The 22,662-nt window shown below is 35.2% G+C and overlaps 1 protein-coding gene across 2 annotated transcripts in view; it reads left to right on the top strand.

Moving 5' to 3' along the window:
* The window catches only part of tei (irregular chiasm C-roughest protein teiresias), a 217,414-nt gene that overhangs the window by 31,867 nt on the left and 162,885 nt on the right, over positions 1-22,662 (top strand). Inside the window, exon 2 of one of the 2 annotated variants that reach the window (XM_089470929.1) lies at positions 8,164-8,262. The exons of the other annotated variant lie outside the window; for it this stretch is intronic. Within the exon in view, the coding sequence (XP_089327055.1) occupies positions 8,245-8,262 (18 nt within the window). The 5' untranslated portion in view covers positions 8,164-8,244. The remainder of the gene's footprint in view (positions 1-8,163; positions 8,263-22,662) is intronic. 2 annotated transcript variants of the gene reach the window in all.

The raw sequence follows: 22,662 nt of genomic DNA, 5'->3' as shown, positions 1-22,662 counted from the left end.
AAATTTCAGCTTTCTAGCTCTTCAACAAACATGATTTCTGGTATATCGGAAAATGCATTTTCCGATTTGCCACGCCCCTAGTGGGCGGATCGGGAAAATTTTAACACTTTATACTTTTATATATACACGAGTATGTGTTCCAAATTTCAAGTCTCTAGCTTCAATAGCGCCGAAATAGATTGCGTTCATACGGACAGACGGACAGACGGACAGACGGACGGACAGCAAGACGGACATTGCACAAAACCAATATACTCATTTCACTTTCGTGAATGAGTCTAATAAATAAGTAAAATAAAAATAGTAGTCAAATTAATTTTTTTTTAAACAACTTTTTAATACATCAATTTCATGCGGACCAACCGACATCATTAAAAATCATTTAAAATGCTCTCTCTCAGTTAATGGCATATTGGCATTGGTATTGGGGTTTTCGCAAATTCGATTTTGTGGTTCGTTACCCTGCCAAATTGTTTTCATTCAAAACACAAACTCTGCATCCCTCGCTAAGCATTTAAGTACCACCTCGTTTCCCATCCCCCCACCCCCTCTCCCAGCACTGGAACGGGTACCCCAACCGCAGTCCTATAAGCTGGCAGCAGATAATAAACAGCTCATAGCTAAATGAACTTTTAGCCAAACAAAATGAATGGAAAAAATGTTGGCAAATGAAGCCCGCTTGTGTTGGCAATGGAACAGCAACAACAGCAACAGCAACAACAACAACAAAAAAAGTAGAGTACAAAAAAAAAATTTGAACAAGCCACTCACAAAATTAGAAACGTGCGTGGCTCAGTCCATTGAAAACCAGGCAAACAGACAGACAAACAGTTGGACAGACAAGCGAGCTGGACAAGTGAGCGCCATGTTTAGCCGGGCCAATACAATTACGTTGACGCCCTAACCCTTTTGGCGTGTAATACGCACGTAGTCGCTGACCAACACGTCGAGCCCCTAACCCCAACCCCAACTCCAACCACCAGCTGCTGCTGCTGCTGCATTCCGGCTTCAGCTGGCGACCACAGTCGACAATCCACCCAAACACACACAATACGTGGTCAAATAAATTGACGCCAGCGACGACGACGACGACGACGACGGCGACGTGTAGAACGCACCACAGAATTCAATTACACGTACAACTGCGGGGCGCAAAACTTTTTCTTTTTCCAATTTTTTGCTGCTTTCCGTATTTTCATTTTTATTTTATTTTTTTTCGCCAATCTTGAAGCGCTGTTGGCAAAGCGTTCTGTTTGTTGCTTATGATTCCTTTTTTGTATTATGGTCTCAAGCCTTGGCTCAAACTTCAGCTCGAAAGTCGGTTGAACCTGAGCCCGCAGTCAGTTGTCGAGTTGATTCGATTCTCGTCTTTCAGCGGGCGCATTGACCCCAGTAATGGGATTACGGCCGGGGTCTATCAGTTTAGCCAACTGTTTGGTCAATGCGCAAAGCACAAATCTAGTTATTATTAATATTTTATGCGTTGTTTTCTATTTGTGCGCGTGTGTGTGTGTGTGTGGGTGGGTGGGTGAGTGGTTGCTCTGTTGTTGTTGACTTTAGCCACCCACCGCCTTTCGCTCCCACACACTTAGCGTAACGCTTAGTTGGGCTTATGTGTGCCTCTTTCCCCCTCGAAAGGGTTGAGCAGCAAACGCTTATGGAATCAGTGCATGCGCTTCAATTGCTTTCGACTGTGCATTATCCGGTTAGCCACACACACACACACACACACACCACAGACATCAATTCGCACACTTGTGTTAAAATTGAAATTTGTTCTATCTATAGGCTTTGCATGTATTAACTAAAATATAAATTTAATTATATATGTTATTTAATTATATAGAAATAAATACAAAATTAAAATCAGAAATAATTGTCTCTAAAATTTTTTCAATATTATTTATTTACAATTACACATTTATATATAAAATGGTATACTCATAATTTATATATACATACATAAAAAAAAAAATGGATAAAAAAGTAAAATTATGCAAATAAATTAAATATAATAATAATATAATAAAAAAAAATATATATATAAAATTATATATATAAATATAATGTATATAAAAATAATATATATAAATATAATGCATATAAAAATAATATAAATTATTTATATACAAATATAAAATACAACTCACAAATAGTTACTATTAAAAATTTTAAATACAAAAAATCAATGTTTGCTATTTTCTTTGAATGCAAAATTTAATAAACTTAAGATAATTTATTTCAGACTTCAAATTGACCTTCTTTGATTGAAAAGCAATAGCTAAAAAATTATAATACAATAAATTTTGCATTTTGCGGGCAAGAGTTAAGAGCAAATCAAATATTTTGCATAGCTTAAGTAAATTTACAGTGCCTGCAGCACAGTCGATGCCCCGAGCGTGCCATAAAAGTGTTGTAATAAAATATTTTAAATTGTTATTTATTAAATATTGACATACGGGATCTATATACATATATATATATATATATATATATATATATATATATATATATATATATATATATATATATATATGTATATATATTTGAAATCTGTGGTGCAGATGCAGTTTTCAATGGCAACAATTCAATTTGATATTGAAATACGCACAAATTTTAATTGGAAAAACTACAATTTGTTATCTAAATAAATGCGCCCAGGCGCCATAAAGTATGCCGCACCAAATTGTAATTGTAATTGTGTATGCCGCACGACAACAAAGGCCCCCGGCTAGTGGCCAATTTATGGCAATTTTATTTTTGGCCGTTTTCCGATTTTATTGTTGGCTCTTGAGCCCAGCAGCTATGGCAATCATAGTCAAATTATATGCGTCTATATAGGTAGAGGCTGTATATCAATACATAAATATATATATATATTTTTTTTTACCTCCCACCAAGCCATGGCAGAGCCAAACAAATAGAATTGAATGGAAGAAATAATAATAACGTAAAAAAGCCAAACTGAATGCAATGTAAATGGGAAACCAATTAAAATTAAACACAAAAAAGTAAATAAAGCTCCATTGACGAATGCTCTAGAGCACAAGCAGCTGGCAGGGGGTATGGAGTGTGGACTGTGGACTGCGGGCTGTGGCATTTATCATGTGGCCTGGGGTAGCTGCAAATGCAGCCCTAGCAATGCAGTCAATTGCATTGCGTGTCGCTGCGTCTCATTCGTGTGGCAGCTGCTGCCTTTGTTTGATTGTTTTGGCCTCGTTTTTGTCGCGTTGGCTCAAATAGTCGCTGCATACAATTTGCATCGGCCGAAAACTATGTGCGCTACGCATTTGATTGTGTTTCAGCTGGTGATAGTCATTGGCCGCTGCCCGCTATTTGCTTCCTGCTGTCCATTGTGTGTGTGTGTGTGTGTGTGTGTGCGTGCGCAGCACTCCGGTCAATGCTTGTTTTAGTCATTAGTTGCGTACACGAGTTGATTATTTTGCCTGCTTTGGCATTTGTTTGGCAAATTGCATTTTGCCAACCAAAAGCCGACAACTGGGCGTACGAAAATGCCAATACTGGATACACATGGGCTCAATTCTAAATTGATTAGCATGGGTTTATTAAGCGCTCCATAGACAAATTTTTGGTATACTTATAAAATGTCTCTTTAAGTCTATTCCCATTATAATATTTTGTATGAATTACTTCTCTATGTAAAGTTTATTTTTCTTTTATTGGTGAAATGTGTTTTTAGAGCTTTACATGTATATCGATTAGTATGAATAAATCCTTTTTGGTATTTAAACTTGGTAATACACTTTCATTTTCATTTAAATTTCTTCACTTAAAAAAAAAAAAATAATAAATAAAGAAATAAACAAAAAAAATGAAATAAAACTTTCACTTTCAATTAAATTTCTCCACAAAAAAAAAAAATGAATAAATAAAAAAAAAATTAATAAATAAATAAATAAAAAATAAAAATTAAAACTAAATAAATAAAATAAATAATATAGTTAAAAAATAATAATAATAATAAATTAATTAATAAATAAAATTAAAAAAATTATTACAAAAAAAAAAAAAAAAAAAATCAAATTTATTGTGAAACTAATATTCCATAATTTATAAAATCAATAGAGTGATGATAGTTGTTTATTTAAAGTAGTCTGCTATATATTTATTTTAAATATTTTTGCGCTTTATTATAACAATATAAACTTCATATACCTGCCACTATTATATCATAATTGGTAACCCTTTCGTACTTCCTACGATTCAACTTCAACACGTTTTGAAGCTACATCAATGTCACTTGAGCTCATACATGGATCAATTTAAAGCCAAGCAGTGCTCAGGGCAATCAACCAACAAAAACAGAGACCCCCAATCACTGGCTAACGTTTGGTGATAAAGCGGCTGCCCTATCCCGCTCTGCCCCGTCCCGCCCTGCCAGCCAGCTGGCAAAAATGTGTCCCCAAAAACTATGCAACATAAATTAATGGCTAAAAGGGAAAACATGCCGCACTGCTCAGACCTCAGCGCCTCTTGCTTTGGCAGCTTTAGCTGCCGTTTTCAACATGCATGAGCACTAGACTATAATTTCCATTTGCAAAAGTATGCCAACAAAGCAAACAGAGAGCTAAACATGAACACATGCCAAACCAAACGCAGTCCAAGTATATATATATATATATATATATAAGTTATATATAGTCATATATATATCAGATGGGAAAAAAAAGTGAAAAAGTCGAGCTAAAATGCCACAGCTAATGGAACATATTTGCGTTGAAAAGGGCTCGAGTCTGGTGCTGAGTCTGGTCCAGGTCCAGGCACTGGTTATGCTGCTGCTGCTGCTGCTGCTGGGCGAAACAATAACAAACAAAGCCGAAAGGGCTGGCAAAAAACTATGCGTCGCATTCCGCATGAATAAACCCGACCCGGTCCAGGCCAAAATGGGGAAAAAGAGAAAAGAAGAATGCGAGCAAAAATTTGAAGCATTCATAAAAATGTCGCAAACGCAAAGCGCAAAAACAAAACGCAACACAGCAAAAAGGAAAACAAAACCTTAAAAAAAAGCGAAGTAGAAGAAAAAAAAATGGCATAAAAAAAGCAACCAACTTTATGTGTCATTCATTCAAAACCATGTGAAAAGCATCAGCAACAGCAGCGCGGCCCCAAAGTAGCCGCCTGTCAGCGGCATCGTCCACGACTCCAACCTGCTGGAGCAGGGGACGGGGTGCGGGGGCAGGAGGCAGGGGGCGTTGTGTGTTTGGGGGTGACAACTCTAAAAGCTAAAAAAGTTCAGCGACATGCGGCAAAAATTGGGTGAATAGAGAAATGTGTTTGTGTGTGTGTGTGTGTGTGTGTGTGTGTGTGCATAAAGTACACGAGATTCGCCTCGCTTGTGAAACGTGTGAAAATATATGCATAAATGTGGCCAACTCTAGTGGCTCCTGGGGGCTGCAGGGGGTGGGTGGGTTGAGGGGGTTCGCCTACTCTGGCCATGCCACATATGGTTTTTATGCGTAGCGCTTTTGTTGTTCACAATTGTCTGTGGGTTATTGTTATTCTAGTCCTGACAATAGAATTTTTCATAAATTAAAAGTGTAGCTCGTTGGCAACGTGGCCATATTTTAATTTTGGAGTATGCAATAATAAATTGATATTTTTCTACTTTTTCCTTTTTTTTTTTAGCAAGTGTGCGTGTGGGCTTAAAAATATGCTATTACAAAAGTTTCTCCTATTTTTTCAATATATATTTGTTTGAAGTGTTTGCCCAAAAGAGAGAAAAAAAAAAAAAAAAAACACCACAAAATAAACGACACATAAATAATATGTTAATGTATGCATGTCTGTTTTTGGCAGTCACCAAAGCCCCGAAGTACGCTATGAATTAGTGACATACTGTCATGAAAGAGAGCGAGTGAGAGGGAGATAGGGAAAGAGACAGTGAGAGGAAGTGAAAGAGGGAAATAGCGTTGCTATTGTAATACTTGATAATAGTGCCAAGCGGCTTGACTGGGCATTTGTAATGGGTTCGTGCTCTTAGCTGTAATTGACCCACAAAAGTTTTGGACATTTTTATTGAACTGTCATTAAATGGAAGCCAATAAAAAATTTAAACTTTAAGCAAAAAGACAAAATGAACCAGGGTTTATTTTAAAGAAATTATTGTATATATACCTTTAATGCAATTTAATTTAGAGAGATATTATTTAAATATGTATATATTTCTTTTAAAAGCTAAAGAAAATTCTATCATATATAAGGAAAATAAAAATATCTTAGGGGTTAGTAAATATAATATATGGGCATTTTTCAATGTCGATGAAAGCATGTTCTGCTACCATATTTTTTATAACTAGTCTATCAAATTTAACTAATATAAACCAATTTTACATTTTATCATCAAATCTAAATCTTCACCCAATATCTGAGCAAGGCTAAGAGATTTCTCAGCTGGAGTACTAAGTCGCCAGTCTAGGCTATTTGGATCAGAATTTTATCTCCCAAGTTTATTTTATGTTCACCTAGACCACCTGTATATTACATTAAAAAAATAAAATAAATAAATAAAATTAAATAACGTAAATAACATTTAGTCTATTTTTTTTTATCTATATTTGTTTTTTTTTTGTTTTTTTTTTTTTTTTAATTTCTATTTTTGTCTGATTTTATTTTATTTATTTGTTTATTTTGTATTTATTTACTTAGTCTTTTATTATTACTTTAATAATATAACGTAATATCGACATGTCTACAAAAGGCTTAATCACAGTTTGACTATGACTTAGTATAATATGCCTCTCTATCATTTTAACTTCAAATTAGCATACATTAATTTTGGACATGTTCTTTCATAAACATATTGAATTAACTATTTTCAAATAACATTTATCCTGAAATGCATAAATCATAAATTAATCTAATGAAGGCATGGTAATCCATGCCTTTGCCTACACTTGAAAAGGTTTTTATTTATTTCAATAAATATCTGAAAATGTAGCAAATATTCTTAAAACTGCGCTAAGCCGCAGATTAATGCTACAATTAAGAGCTTCATTGCGCAGTCAGCTTATGAATATATTGTAAACCGCAGCTGTGCATGCGAAATGTACTCATATATGCATGTGCATATGCATATGTGTAAAATATATATATGTATATATTGGCTTGCTGTTGGCTCGATTGCGCTCGGCTAATGCGTTTTAATTAAATAGTTTGAAATAAATAGCATAGCAAGCCGCATAAAATGGCTTAATGCATTGCAACAGTATTTCAATTGCACAGACACATTATTATATGATCCAGAAGCGCAGTCAATATTGATATAATATTTCTGCATATACGAGAATTAAAAATAAATAGCTGCCAAGCGAGCTGCATCGAATATGAGTTTGCCATTAAAAGTACGCCGGAACATAATGACGCACTGCTAAATGCGAGAGTGGCAAAAGCTGCATGCCACAAAACAAATACGAATTTCTTATGTAAACAAACAGCAGCAGTGACAACGGCAAGAGCAGCAGCAGCAGCAGCAGCAACAGAAACAGCAGGCTGTGTAGCTATGTACAACATTGCGTATACGCAATCAGCGCCAGAATTTATTTAAATATTAAAATCAACGCCCCAGCGCCGAAAACTATGACATCAAAATATATGCAAGCTCACGTGTCAACGAATGTGTGCATTAGTGTCGCCGACTGTACATGTGTGTGTGTGTGTATACGTATTTGTGTGTGTGTGCTGACAGAGACGGCTGCGGTGTTAGCAACGAGAACTATGGCCATTCATACGCTGATTTTACGCCGTTTTCAACACGTGATTTTCACACCCCGCAGAGCGCACAACAACACAAACACAACAATCACAGCAACAACAGCAGCAGCAACAGCAACAACAACAACTGCACAACATGGCAAATGTTTTTGCATACATTGAGGCGCTTAATTAATCATTTAAGCTTGGCAAAACAAATAAACAAAACGCATAAGCGAGCAACGGGCAACGGCTGTTACTCGCTTTTGTTGCTGTGCTATATGCGTGTGCGTGTGCTTGTAATGTGTGTCTGTGTATGTGTGCCAGCTGCTGATAACATGACATCAGCATATTGAGTTTCACCAGCCCGCCTGAAGGGTTGAGTTAATAATTAGCTATTGCCTGGCTTTGAACAACATTTTCTAATTTGATTTTATTTTCTATATATTGCAGGTATGCATACCATGAATACTGTCGTGAGTTAAGGAATTTTTACAGTTGTAGAGTAACTGAAATTGACTAGAAATTCGATATATGGCAGCTTCTGTACAGGTAAACTCTATGTGAGAGAAAATGTTTGAATTCAAAAATATTAAATACAATTTAAATAGGACAAAAAAATAGCTAAAAGCCCCAATAAAAAATAAAAAAATAAATTAACAAATAAATAAATGAATAATTAATTAAATGATTAAATAGACAAATAAGCAAATAAATAAATAAATAATATATATAATACATATAACAGTAATAATAAATAATATTTAGTTTTGTGACATTAATAAGACCTCCATCACCTGAAATCTTCATAGCTCGGTATGGGGTTTGGTTCTTTTTATAATAATTGATTTTAATTAATTTAATAAAATTTAATTTTGTTGTTTTAGTAAAATCTTTTATACTTTTGCTTTTAAAGTAAAACTTTAAACAAGATCATTGCTGGCAAATATTAGTTAACTCTTCAATTCCTTGCGCTCCTTTTCCGAAATAAACTAAAAAGACTCATATTAGCTCCCTCTCACTCTAAGCAAGACACTTCGGTACTTTTTGTTATTCTGTTGAGCTCTATGAGTTGACCTATTCGTGTTCCGCATTTTCACGAACATCATTTAGAGAGCGATTCGATTGATCCTCACTCTCTGACACTTCGTAAGTGAGAAAATATAGCATATAGCATAAACTCGCCGCAACTCTTAACATTTACATACAAATGCACACACTCAGTTCATGTACGGTTCTGATAGATACTAAGAATAATTTCTATTCGATAGCGAATGATTTAATTTAAGATCTCACGCCATGGGTTGTGCTTTGAGTTTATTCTCAGAGTGCCTGTAAAACACAAAACGCTTATTTACAGACATTGAGCTATTGAGCAAAGTGAAGTCGTAAATATATAAACATTTTACACAAAGCAAATTCTGCTTTGCCTGAATTTACTTTAGTATTTTGATTAAATTTCCAATATTATTATTTCTGTGCGAATTTAAAAACGTCTATATAATAAATTTAATAATATTTGTATACTATTTGGAAGTTTATTTTATATATTTTTGTTTTAATCATTTAAGTAATTAATTATATAATTATTATTATTAATTATTTTGTCCATCAGGGAATTTCAAATAAAATTACAAACATAATACGTAACAAAAATAGACTTTAAAATAGACATTAATTAATCAGTTTTCAGTTAAAAAGTAGTTTTACTTAAAAAAACAGACACACAAAAAGATTTTTATTAAATTCGCACTCTACTTTTAATTAGTTTATTATATGTATTTATATACAAGCTTTAACATTAAAAACAAAAAATGTTGTATTTGAATTGAAAATAAACTCAGTTTTTATTTTTTCTTGCTGGGAAGCAATCAAAAAGGCCATAATTTGTTGTTACTTTGTTCTTTTGATTCCCGGAAGCAATTAAAATAATCTGTTGTTACTTTTTGCTGAACAGCTTTATATACCTTGTTGGGTTGATTTTATTTATAACATAGGCGAAAGAAGTTTTCAGTTTATTTCAGCTATTTTGTAGCTTATTTTCGGGGGGCGTAGCATAATAATGAAATGCTTATTTAACACTTTTTTTTTTTTTTTTTTTTGTTGTTGTTTTGTGCAGTTGTTTCGCTGATTGCCCGACACGCACTTAAATTGTCACATAATTAACACAGCAGGCGTCGCACCGCGCCAAACTCGTCTCGCGACGAGACGTGTCGTGTCGTGTCGAGCCGTGCGACACTTGACCCCATCACGCAATGGTCTGGAGGTGGGTAGGCGGACCCAAAAAGTATGCCAGGCGACGAAACATTTATGAAGCTAAATTGTAAATTATACAGGCAACTCGACTACAATAATAACAGCAACAACAACAATAACAACAACAACAACAACAACAGCAGCACGCGTCCAGGTTAAATGCTTGGCTAACATGGCAAACGAAACGGAAACGGAAGTCGGCTGTCATGGCGGCCGTGTACAGTTAGACGCTGCCTTGTGGCACTCGAGCGGGTGTGTGTGTGTGTGCGTGTGTAGCCTGTTGCCGCATATTACATTTAAATATGTCATAATTTCATTTATATGTACACACAAGTCATGTAATTGTGTGCTTGCTCGTGTGTGTGTGTGTGTTTGTGTGTGGCTTACTTTTATGGCAAGCACGAAAATGTTGAAACACCTGTCGCCATTGCCTCGCTGCTTGGCTGCTTTGTTCCCGCCCAGCCTAATAAGGATAGTAGGCATAGGGTATCAAGCATGTATTCTAATTGGATCTACAACCAAGATCTACAGAAACTTGTCTTCAGAAGTTATAGAATAAAAATATATATAAACATAGTTATATTTAGTTGTATATAATTACATATAGCTTTTCTGCTTCTACTAAACAGGGTATCAAGAATGTTCTCTAATTGGACCTATAACCAAATCTACAGAATTTTGTCTTCAGAGTTTATAGAATACAAAAATTAATATTTTATTTATTTTTGTTGCATATAGCTATCAATTATTTGGTATATAGCTTTTTGAGCTTAGGCTAGGGAGGGTACGGTTTCTGATAGAATCTACAACTAAATCTACAGAAATTAGTCGTCAAAATTTATGAGTTAAAAAAAAAAAAAATCACATATATTATTTTTTATTTTATTTTTTTTTTTCATTTTTGTATTACTGTTACATATATATCAAAATTATTTAGTTCTCAAATAGGATCTACAATTAAATCAACAGAAATTTCTCTTCATAATTTATAGAATGAAATATGCCTTTATTATTTATATTATATTTTCTGCTTCTGCTAACCAAAAGTCTAAAAATATGCGCTGTAGCCATAAAAGTTCTCGTTCGACTGTCTCATTTGTATAATTTATTTATAAAACAATCTCATTGTACATATGCTAGAGCATTTTGGCTTCGTTCTAAAAACTTTTGCCTTCACATATGTTTCGTTACATACAAACATATTTATGCGTGTTTATGTTGACAGCTGTTGCTGTTGTTGTTGTTTTTGTTGTTGCCTTACAACCGCATGGTAGCAAATTATTTAATTAAGTGGCACTCACCTTGGTAATTGTTTAATTAGAGCCTCCCTTTTGGGTGTGTGTATGTGTGTGCGGTCTTTGGCCTCAGCATGTGTGTGCGTGTGTGTGTGACGTGGCTCTTGAGCACTACCGTTCACGATATTTGCAAACTTTTCAGCGAGCTGCTATAATTGACAGGTTTAACCATCAACGCCATCATCGTGCTCGGCTCGTTTGCCGCTTGTTTGGTCTTTGGTTGCGGCTGTAATTGCCGCTGCTTATGCTGGCAGCGCCGTCAGGTGCGGTGTAACTTTTTACGTTGCCTCCCCTCCCCCTCCGCCCCACAAAAGTTGTACGACATAATAATGGGCTGGGCTTCGGGGGGAGGGCGAGCAGCTCTAAATAGTGGGGCCAATTAGAGAGGGCCAGAGCCAAGCGGCAATTGAATTTCGTATTTGGCATTTGGCCGGCCGGCGCGGCGCAAAGCTATGTAATTAAAATCGGAAAAGCGAACATTTTGTGGGTCGTTTAATTAGCAAAAAGTATAAATTAATTTTCGAGCTGTTCGCGATTTTATTGATGTGCCTAAAATTATGCAAATGCAATATTATCTAATTAAAATGAACACACACGCTCGCAACACACACGCACACGCCCACACACTCAGTTGGTATTTGGCTAAGCCTTTAATGAGCTTATATTTATAAATTTTTGTTTGTGTTTTTAGCCGTTCGCATTATGCCGAGTGCATAATTCATTTGGTAACAACACGGAGAGCACAAAAAATGCTTATTTATCGCCGGGACCAGAGAGAGGTTTTTCGGCTTTAATTAACCCACCTGACAGGGGTTAAACGTTACGACATCCACATCCAAACAAAAGTGCAACAAGCCAATCGCTACTACAACTTGTGTTGATTTTATTTATTTCCTGATGCTTAATGTTAAATATGAAATATATATTTTTTTGGCACGCCACAGAAATGGAGCGAGCGCTTGTTAGGCATTGCCTAGGCAGGTGTAGGCGCAGCAGTAGGCGTCGTTGTCAAGCTCTGTCGGTCTGTTCTGCTTGTCCTGTGCGCTGATCCACTTAACTTTATTAAAAAGCCCGCTTCACACAAAACTCAACTTTGCCTTTCACTTGCGTTTCGTGTTCCGCTTCAAAATGTATGACTGCAACAACAACAGCAGCAGCAACAACAACAGCAACAACAACAACAATATAAACGGAGCAAAACGTAAAACATACAATATTTACAGCTCATACGCTGCCTGTGAGACGGCAACTTGGGCTGGCAGAGAATTTTAACGGGAAAATGATTTCATATGAAATAAATTCATTTTAAATAAATCTATACCTAACTGCATAAAAATAGCTACAATTTATTCAAAAATTCATACTCTTTTGTTGTATTCTCAGTAAATTTCTATTTAAAAACAGAAAAAAATATTTGTTCCATGAGAAAGACAGAAATAAGTCTTTAAAAACGTTGGAAAATTCAGACACAAAAGCAGGCTTCAGCTTATAATTTATAGATATTTTTTATATGATTTTTTTTTTTTTTTTTAATATTTTCTTTAAAATTTATATGTGAATTTTTTATTATATATTTAGACTCAATTCTATTTACATAAATCATGTTGAAATCATATAAAAATTTATATATACATAAACAATTTCCAACGCATACTTATCTACGAAATATTAAGGTATTAATTAATTAATGAATAAATTAATTTTTTTCTATGCAAAAAATATTTTTAAATTTAAATATTTTAAATTTATTGAAAATATTTTAAATTTGTATAAAATAATAATATTAATAATAACGTTTAAATACAGAAATAGAAAACAAGTTAAAAATAGCCTCAGCTTTCCTGTGCCTTTTTTTTTTTTTTATCAATTTTGAATGTGAATTTTAGAATATTCATATATAATAATATATAATTTAATGTTTCTAAATCATGTTATATATTGTATATATTCCTATTAAATTAATATTGGCTTAAGCTTTAACTCAAATATTTATTTATTTCCACTTTCGATTATTTTTATTAGAAGCTTCGTATAAAGAGAAATGAGAATTTTCACAAATATTTCTATATAATTTCTCTATATTCCATTCGTTATTTTACTTGCATTCACAGAATTTCCGCTCCAGTCAACCGCAAATATTTCGTCCATTTATGAGAGCATTTCGTATTCGGCTCGCTGCTGTCACAACATTTATTTAGCGTTTTATTCCGGCTTTTTCATCTTGTTGAGCTATAAACAATTTGCGATGATATAGAATTTCCTGTGGCGTATTCGTTTGAAATGTTTTATTTTTTATTTTTAAACGTTTGTCGTCACGTTTGTCGCTTGGCGCGACATGCAAGTGACGGAGTTGTGTTGCTCACGCCCACACGCCCACACGCCCACTGCTCTCGCCTCGCTTTTTCTTTGTCTCTTTCTTTAAGCATTCTTTTGCACACTCACACACACATATACATATACCTATACATATACATATGCTCGTTAACCTTTTGATTTCGCTAGTGACTTTTTGGCATTCGAGTCTCTCTATCCCACTCGCACACTGCCTTCTGGCCTTCCTCTTTCTCACTCTAGCCATCTGTTTATTTGGCACGCAAACTTTTGCTAGCAGCCGGTTGCAATCGAGGTGAAGGCGGTTCATGTTTCATGGCGCCAGTTTCTGTGGCTTCCGTTATGTATTGTGTGCGAGTGTGTGGTATGTTTTCTCTCTCTCTCTCTTACTGTGTGTGTGTGTTTGTGTGTGTGGGTTTGCTTTGCCTACTTTCAGGTAGGTCAACTCATCGGTTTGGCGCTTTGCTGTTTGTTTTTTTGGTTTCCCAAGCTTGCGTGTTGTTACCAAAATTTATTACGACAATAATGTTTTCAATGTTTGCTCCGTTTGTGAACGCGTCGTTCGCTCGCCACAGACTCGCCTCGCGCAAAAGAATCAAATGTTTGCGGCGTTGATATGCCCTGCCCTGCCATGCCATGGTGCAGCACATCATTGAGTGTCCCACAAAATGCAAACTGACCTGAAATTGCACTCAATGACACAAGCATTCGCAATCGCACCAAAAATGCACAGTGCACTGTGAAGGCAGTCGGAGCAGTCGAAGCGTAGCCCCACACACAAAGCACTTCGCACACACATACTCTCACACTCTCACACTCTCACCCACACTTAATCGAAACCTAAATGCGAAATTCTTGTTGCAGACTCTCGGGCAGCCCAGTGTCGACTGGTCATGCATTTGGCCTCGTTTTCATTATATTCTGCGCCTAAAAGTAGCCAACAGTCGCTCACAAAATTAAATGCACTCACGCACGCAGCAGCGCACCATCGAACCATCGCTGGACGCACATCATTTTGAGCCCATTAAATCGCTTCGCTTCATTCACACGCCCGCTTCTAGCGCTGAGTGGTTATTGATTAATCGTCTTCAGCCAACTGGTTGGCTCTCTACTTCCCTCCTCTTCACTCTTTGCTCGGCCCATTGTGAACTGAAGTGTGCGCGGAAGCGCTGATATCAGCGCTGATGCTGATGGCATTTCGGCCAGCTGCCAGCAAAAGTTGCAGGCTTTAAGGCGCATCACGTTAAGCGCTTAAGCTAACCCATTAACTGTATGGCGCAAGGAGTCATGTTTCGCAAAGCATTTAACTCTCCAGCACGAAATCTTCACACACTTGCCGACTTGAGCTGAAACTCAATGTGAAGGCATTACACGCATACATACATGCATGCAAAATGAAATCGAAAACTTGCAGGGAAAGGAAACTGAAAGGAAGCTGAATAGAATAATTAATGAAGTCGAAAGGTCTTTAAAGTTGCTTATGAAAGGACTAAATATCCTGGATTTTTGTTTATATATATATATTTTTTATTTTATGCTGCTTATACTTAATATACTAAATAAAAAAATATTTAAATAGATTAGATTTTTTGTTTATAGTTTGTTTATATTTATTTAAAAAAAAGCTTTTTTGATAGTAAATCAAGGCGTATACTTGATATTGATAGGGACAAGAGAGGACATACTAAAATTCAATTGAAAAACAAAGAGAGTAGTTTATGTTTTGACATATCTAGCGCATTTAAACTTGTCTCTTTTATTATTTTCATAAGGCTTTTTTTTTAATAAATATTTTTTATATTCAAAACTATTCAGATGAGCAAAAAATTGAGCACATTCTGTCTTAAATTTCTGTTGAATAAAAATTTATAGACCTGCAGACTTTTCTTCTTTCATAATAGAATAATTATTTTTCTCTAACAAAATTTATTATATTCTAAGCGAGGATTTTCTGGAAGACATATAACTATTTAAACTTTAAAGTATTATAATATAGTATAAAATTTCAAGGCTATGCAACACTGTGCATCATAAATTTTCAAAATTATTTTTTAAGCAAACTCATTCGCTCATCGTTTCAAATAGTTCCACACTCTAACAGTATTTTCAGACTAATATCTCAGCATTATAAGCGCTAGCAGTGTGTTCAATCGCTCACAATTAACTTGCACATTTGGTTCATCAATCATTTGCCATTTACGACCGCAAAAACTCAACTTCCCCTCTATGGCCATGACTGAAATCAGCAATGCATTGCCATGTAGCATGTGGCCATCAGCGATTTCGGAACAATGCCTAAAACTATGCAACATAATTTTTTTTGCACAAGCTACATAACAATGATTGCCATTGTTTTTCAGTATATATATGAATGCTGATGTTGCTGTTGTTGCTATTGTTGTTGTTGTTGTTGTTGATTTACTACTGACCCGATTTTCGGCCTGTCAACACATGCAGCGGTCACGCTCCCCGCGCCGTAACACGTGGCTGGGCCAAGAATTTGTCGCCTTGCCAAACTATGTGCAACTAATAGTTACAATTTGGCGCCCACACACACATACACATACACACACACAGAATGGAAACAAAAACGACGGCGTGGCATTGCATAACTTTCGGGTGCCACATATGGCAGCTTTTGTTTCGGCTGTAAGCAGGCATGCAACAGCGTACGAACTGCAGACTCCAACCTGCAGCGGCTACGTTTAGCCGCCTTGTGCGGGTAATAGGTGGAAAAGGGGCCGGCTTGTGTGGAATGCCCATTGCAAGTTGTTGGCATGCCTACCATGAGCAGAGACTATGCCTTGCAGCGCCTATAGCTATGCAGCACTTCTATTTTTTTCGCTTTTGCTTTTGCTCCACGCGCTGCCCGCATGCTTGAGTGAAATTCTTGCGCTGCTTGTTATGCCTTTGCTTGCCTTATGCCCTCGAAATATGAGTTTAATATGGGGTATACAGAAATGGAGAATTGTGTATATTGAGGAGAACTCTGAGAGATCATTGATATAGAGATCAATATGAAATATTAAGATGAAGAGATTCATAATGACCTTACAGCTTAGCCATATTATCTACTACTATACTAGAATTGATATATCTTTTAGCAGATGTATATATATAAATAAACTTTTGCTTAAATTAAGTTGCTTTTAGCTGCAAATACTTGCAATAAAATAAATGAATTTATACAAAAAAAAAAAAAATAAATAAATAAATAAATAAATAAAATAAAAAATAAAAAATACAATTTAAAAAAAATATATAATTATATATTATATAATATATATATAATAAATATAATTATATATTATATATAATATTATAATTGATTAATTTTCAAATATTTTTGAATCTGTTTCATTTTATTTATTTTCTTTATTTTTTATTTTTGAATATTTTGAAGTGAAGAATCTGCTTCATTTTTATTTAATTATTTATTTTTTTTTTTAATTTTTTATTACATTTTAAACCCTAATGAATAATTTTTCTGCATTTCTGTAATTTGACAGCTCTGCATTTTTTTTTTTACCTATCCTCACCTTAGCCAGGGTACCCGTTAGTCCATCATTGCTTCAACCTGTGCATCCACTTCACTTTGTATTTCGCTCTCGCTTTTATTTTTTGCATGCCGCGCATGAAAATTGTTGCATATTTTGCGGCGCTCGCGCTGCTTTGCGTATGTGGAGCATGTGTTGCCAATTTTGGGCTTCGCTTTTGCCCGTAATTTGGTTACATGTCCAACTTGCAACATGCAGCTCGCAGATCTCTGCTCGCAACGCATGCTGCCATTTTAAAGGCAAACTACAAGATAGTGCTGCATGTATATTGCCTTGACTCTGGCTTGGCAGCTTAATTTGGCGCATTGCAACATGCAATGCCACGCATGCCGCTAGCTCTCGCAGCCCCCAAAAATAGCGCACAAATCTAAACAGCTAACCATTTTTGACATATTGTCTGTCAAACATCGAGAAAGACGAGCTGCCACCCCGCACTGCTGCACCACATACTGAGGTGGCTTGACGAGCATTGCTACGCATAGTTCTGTGGGGCACATCATGCAGCTGGGTGCCCGCCTTGACTTTCAACGTGATGGACGGATGGCACAGTGCACGAATTGTGTCAATTTATATGCGAACAGCGGAGCAACCCCCATCGACCATTATTAAAAAGAATGAAAGAATAAAAAGATGTTCGGAATGTGTTCGTCGTAATGGGAAATAAAAAATACTCTTGCAGAGAAAGGAATGTGCTCAATGAGTTTGATTCGCTTTGGCAGGATATAGTAAGACTTCTGCTGAGATATGTTAATAAAAAAATCATACATACATATGAGCTATTTAATGATATTTTTCATATGTGGATAGCTCTTGAACTTGTTTAAGAAAAGTAGCTTCATATAAATAAATACATTTTTCCTGTAAGCCATCAGTATAATTAGTCTTTTAAATTTTATATAATTATAAATTTATTTTATTTTTTAGTATTAATAATTTAATTATTTATTATTATAAAGAATTAATTCTATATAAAAAGTTTTAAGCCAGAGCGACAAAGGACTTCAGGAAGTAGTATTATTAATATATATACAATTTTTACTAATCAAAATAATAAATTTTTAATATTATTTGGATTGCCATTCAGTTAAAAAACTATTGGTTAGCCTTTAATAATTGAATATTTATTAAACTAATTTAATAAAAATATTTTAATTTATTATTATATTATATTATATTAAATTATATAAAAACAAAAATTATAGAATTAAATTTGATGTCCGGAATTGAAGAGTTGTTATTTATTTTTATTTAATACACATTTGATGTATTTTTATTAAATACAAATTTGATGTATTTATTTTTTTTATAAATTATTATTATTATTATTATTATTATTTATTTATTTTTTTTTTTTTTAAATTATTATAATATATAGAGAATCCTTACTTCACATTTTATACGCTGAATTTCATTGAACATTTTATCAAATGTCGAGGGAAAATCAGCTCTTTAATAGCCAGCGAAATGAATTTGCATTCTACTCGCCTTGGGACTCCAAGCAATTTGTTGCGCTGCGAGCTATGTTCATAGAGTCTTCAATATCTCTGTTCATGCATTGCAAATTTGGTTAAAAAATTATCATACTCTCTGCAAGGGTATTCCAATAAAACAGAGAACAGTGTAATTTTTTTTTTTTTCTAACCATCTCTGCGTTTGCCTCGCATTCTGTGATTTTTCATTGTGATACTCGCACACATTCTGTACTCGAGTCCCTTCGCTCGCAGCACCCCTTTGTCTCTGTCCCTCTCTCTCTCTCTCTCTTTCTCTCGCTGTCTCTCTCACATACACTCGGGCACACATTGCTGGATATTGAGTGCACTTTGTCAAAAGTTATTTTGCAACATTTGCTATTATGCACTCGATAACAATTTTATAACAGTTTCTTCTGGCCCGCCGTCCCCGAATCGGTTATTTTTTCGCTTCACAATTTATTGTGTTACATATATTATTATTGTGTATTGAAAAATGCATTTTTCATGACATTACAACAAAAAGCGTTTGGGTTCACAGTCCCCCGGGCAAAGTTTTTGGCTTGAAAAATTGCTCTGGCCCCGGACCCGGACAGGCGTGCGCATAAATTGTTTGCTACAGTAATTGGAGCACAATGTTAAAGTATGAATTTTTAATTTGATTTCGGCCAGCTTCGCTTCAAAAAACTCTTCCCCCTAGCAGCCCATAAAAGAGCTTGTGCCTGGCCTACATTAATTCCAAGTTAACTCTGATCATTTGATTGATGATGATTTGAAGATGATTACAGTGAGTTCTTAGCCATGTTCAATGAATGTCCAGGACATAAATCTAGTTAATTTGTTTATTGTTTGATTCGACTGTCTAAACTATAGTTGAATTCACTCAATGCCATTAATTAAACTAAAAGCTCTTACGTACTTTTAAAGCTTATTGTTGTTATGCTGGTGCTTCAAACAAGCATGCTTCAAACAAAGTCAGGGCTCTCTTTTGGTCTTTAGTCTGTTTGGGTTTGGGCTGTGAGTCAACTAGTCGTGTTGACTTTGTCGCTTGATTGTTTTGGCGTTTCTTTGGCTTCAGCTAGCGTCTGATTGCAGCTGGCGTACATGTTGTGGCTTCCAGGTAACCCAAATGGCAACCTGCCAGTTGCCAGTCGCCAGTTGCCAGCTGCCAGTTTTCATTGTCTTGGCTGTGTTTCTGAAGACTTGAGTTGCAAGCCAAAGCGAGCCTTGACTTGGCCATTTGGCAGCTGAATGGACCGCAGCGGCATTCATATGAATGGAATGCTTTAATGCGCCATTTTCAATTTGTTTTAGATTAAAAGGCCAACCCAATTAATCACAAATCCCATTTCGCCAACAGAACAAGAGAGAGAGAGAGAGAGAGGGAGAGAAAAAATATATATATATGTATCGAGTAGCGAAAGCGAATGTTGCCGCTTCGAATATCAATCAATTACAACGAAAGTATTTATCGGACATGCTTATCGGCTTCAATAAAAGCGCACAAAAAACACATGATACACACACACATGACAACGGATGGGAAAGACACACACACACACACACACCCAAACAGGAGTGGAAGGGGCTGCATGTGCGTGGGCTGTAAATGTCATGGGAGCTGCGCACGAGCGGCAACAAAAGTGAAATTCGATTAAAATTTATCACAAAACGCAAATCGCATAAAAAGCAACAGCAATGTTAAGGTTTCTGCCCCTTATACTACTCCTTGTTGCTGTATTGTTTGCTTGTGTGCGCGTGTTGGGGGCCTGTCGATTGGGGACTCAGCGGAAACAATAAAAAAGGCGCATCATTAATTTTTGCAGTATTTTCAGCAAGCCTCAAAATTTATCGTAGACGAAAAAAGAATAGCAAAGCAAAGACAGAAAGCAGGCTGAAAAGTCGATAAGCGAGTTAAATAGATTGGGTGTACTCAATTAAGGTATACCCTGTTGAATAAGTCAATAAGGGTCTGATTAGAGAGGAAATATATGAAATAAAAGCTAATATGAAAATAAAGCAAATAGAATATTTGTTAAATATTAAACAGAAAATAAATAAATAAAATAAAATAAATATTCTTTTTTTTTTTTTTTGCTTTGTTTTATACACTTTGTAGTATTTATAAGACTTCAAAAAATTAATTTGTTGTTTAATATTATGTAGAAAAGTAAAACTAAATTTTTTTCCACTAACAAAATATTATTATTATTATTATTATTATTAATTTTTTTTATTTACAAAAGCCTTAAAAATATTTTAAAATAATAATACTTATACCAAATATATATTTGATACTATTAATATATTTTCAATACATATCTTAATCTTAAATCATTTTAATTAACGACCTTTAATCAAGTGTAATCAATGAATCAATACAGGGTAAAGCAACAGCTCAGAATTGAGCAGATGAGCGAAGGCATCGAGTGTTCTGCTTGCGTGACTGTGTCTATCCCCATCTTTATTCCCATTCTGAGCTGCTCTTCTAGCCAAGTCAATGCTGGGTGAAAGTGGGTGAAAGTCTTTCACTACCCAATCATTATTCAATATGTTGACTTTTGTGCTTTCACATTTGTTTCGCACCCTGCCACATAAGTCATGTGTGGGCAATTTGGGCGGGGCGGCAGCTGGCGTATCGCCACCCCGTTTGTTATACGTATGCGGCAGGCAGCGCATGCAAAAGACAAAGAAAAATGTTGCTTAAAGTGCCGATCGGCAGACGCGCAGCGCGTCGATGTGGAAATTGTGATAGTGCCGCTGGGTTATGGTGTTGCTGTTGCAATACTGTGTGTCTGCTCCCCCTTCACCCCATAGCACCCGTGCTCCATCCACATCCAGTGCCCGCATGCCGAAACAATGAACTCTGGCAACAGTGTCGAAGTTGTTTAACTTTACATTTGTTGCCCTGGCTCTTTGCCTGCTTCAGTTTCTGGTTTGCTGGCCCTCTACGGTTGCCGTTGCTGTTGGCTGCTTCTTCTAGTTCTCCTGCTTCGACTCTAACTTCAGCACTCGTTGGTAGCCACGGCCACAGCTTAGTGTTGCCTTTGATTAAGGTGCCCCCAATGCCAAGGGGCATTGTTTTCCCATAGCGCCTGTCATTGAAATAGAGCCGGTTATAGGTGTCAGTTTTGGCAAAGCTCTAGCACCAAAGTACAATTAGTTTGGCTTAGTTTCAAAGGTTATTAAAGAGCCGTTAAAGTATTCAAGTGAAAGTGAAGACGAGTGGAGTTAAATATAAGCTAATAGATAAACGACAGTTGATTAAGTATTTAAAGTTCGTTTTTATATTTGATGATTTTTGTTATTATAATAATTAATTATTCGCTATAGAGTTTAAGACAAAAGCTGAAAAAAAAAACCATAAAACAAAAAAAAATTAATTATAATTATTATTATTATTATTTTTTTATAATTATTACAAACATTATTTTTATTTGTATATATATATTTTTTTCTTATTTTTATTATTATTAATTTTATTTTTTAATTTGATGAATTAGTAAATCTATATATTTTTGACTCTTGCAACAGGCGGAATTTAGTTAGTATTTGAAATACATAGACTTCGTTGATCGAAAGGTTGGAAAGAGAAGTTTTATAATATATATATTTAAAAGCTTAATTTAAATTAAAATCTATATGTTTTTATCAAACTATAGCAGCTTGTTGTCAATCATGCCGCTCGATTGTTGGCGTCAATATATAAATTAGGCCACGCTGCATTAGTTCGAAAAGCTGAGCAATTAAAATTTATGAAATTAAAAGCAAATAATAACACAAATTTTAATTAAGCCAACCCAAAAACAGCAAAAAGTAATAATAAAAATGGATTACGCGCAATGCAAGTAGCTGTCGCAGCGCCTTAATATATGCAGTGCAAAAATGTTCAGCACTTTTTTGGTCAATTTTTATTTTGTTCTGCATCTCATCCATTTCATTTGCACAATCAGTGGGGCAACCGCCGTCGAATAACATCTCTGCAGGCTATAGACTCAGCGATTCGTGTACACCGCCAGCTCTCAGGCACTGTATGATAAAGCA

Source organism: Drosophila arizonae, chromosome 5, assembly GCF_054131065.1.
Source record: "Drosophila arizonae isolate 15081-1271.41 chromosome 5, UAZ_ARI_1.0, whole genome shotgun sequence".
In the NCBI taxonomy this organism is placed as follows: Eukaryota; Metazoa; Arthropoda; class Insecta; order Diptera; family Drosophilidae; genus Drosophila; species Drosophila arizonae.
Note: the sequence above shows the minus strand (reverse complement) of the source record. Positions and strands in the feature narration are given on the sequence as shown.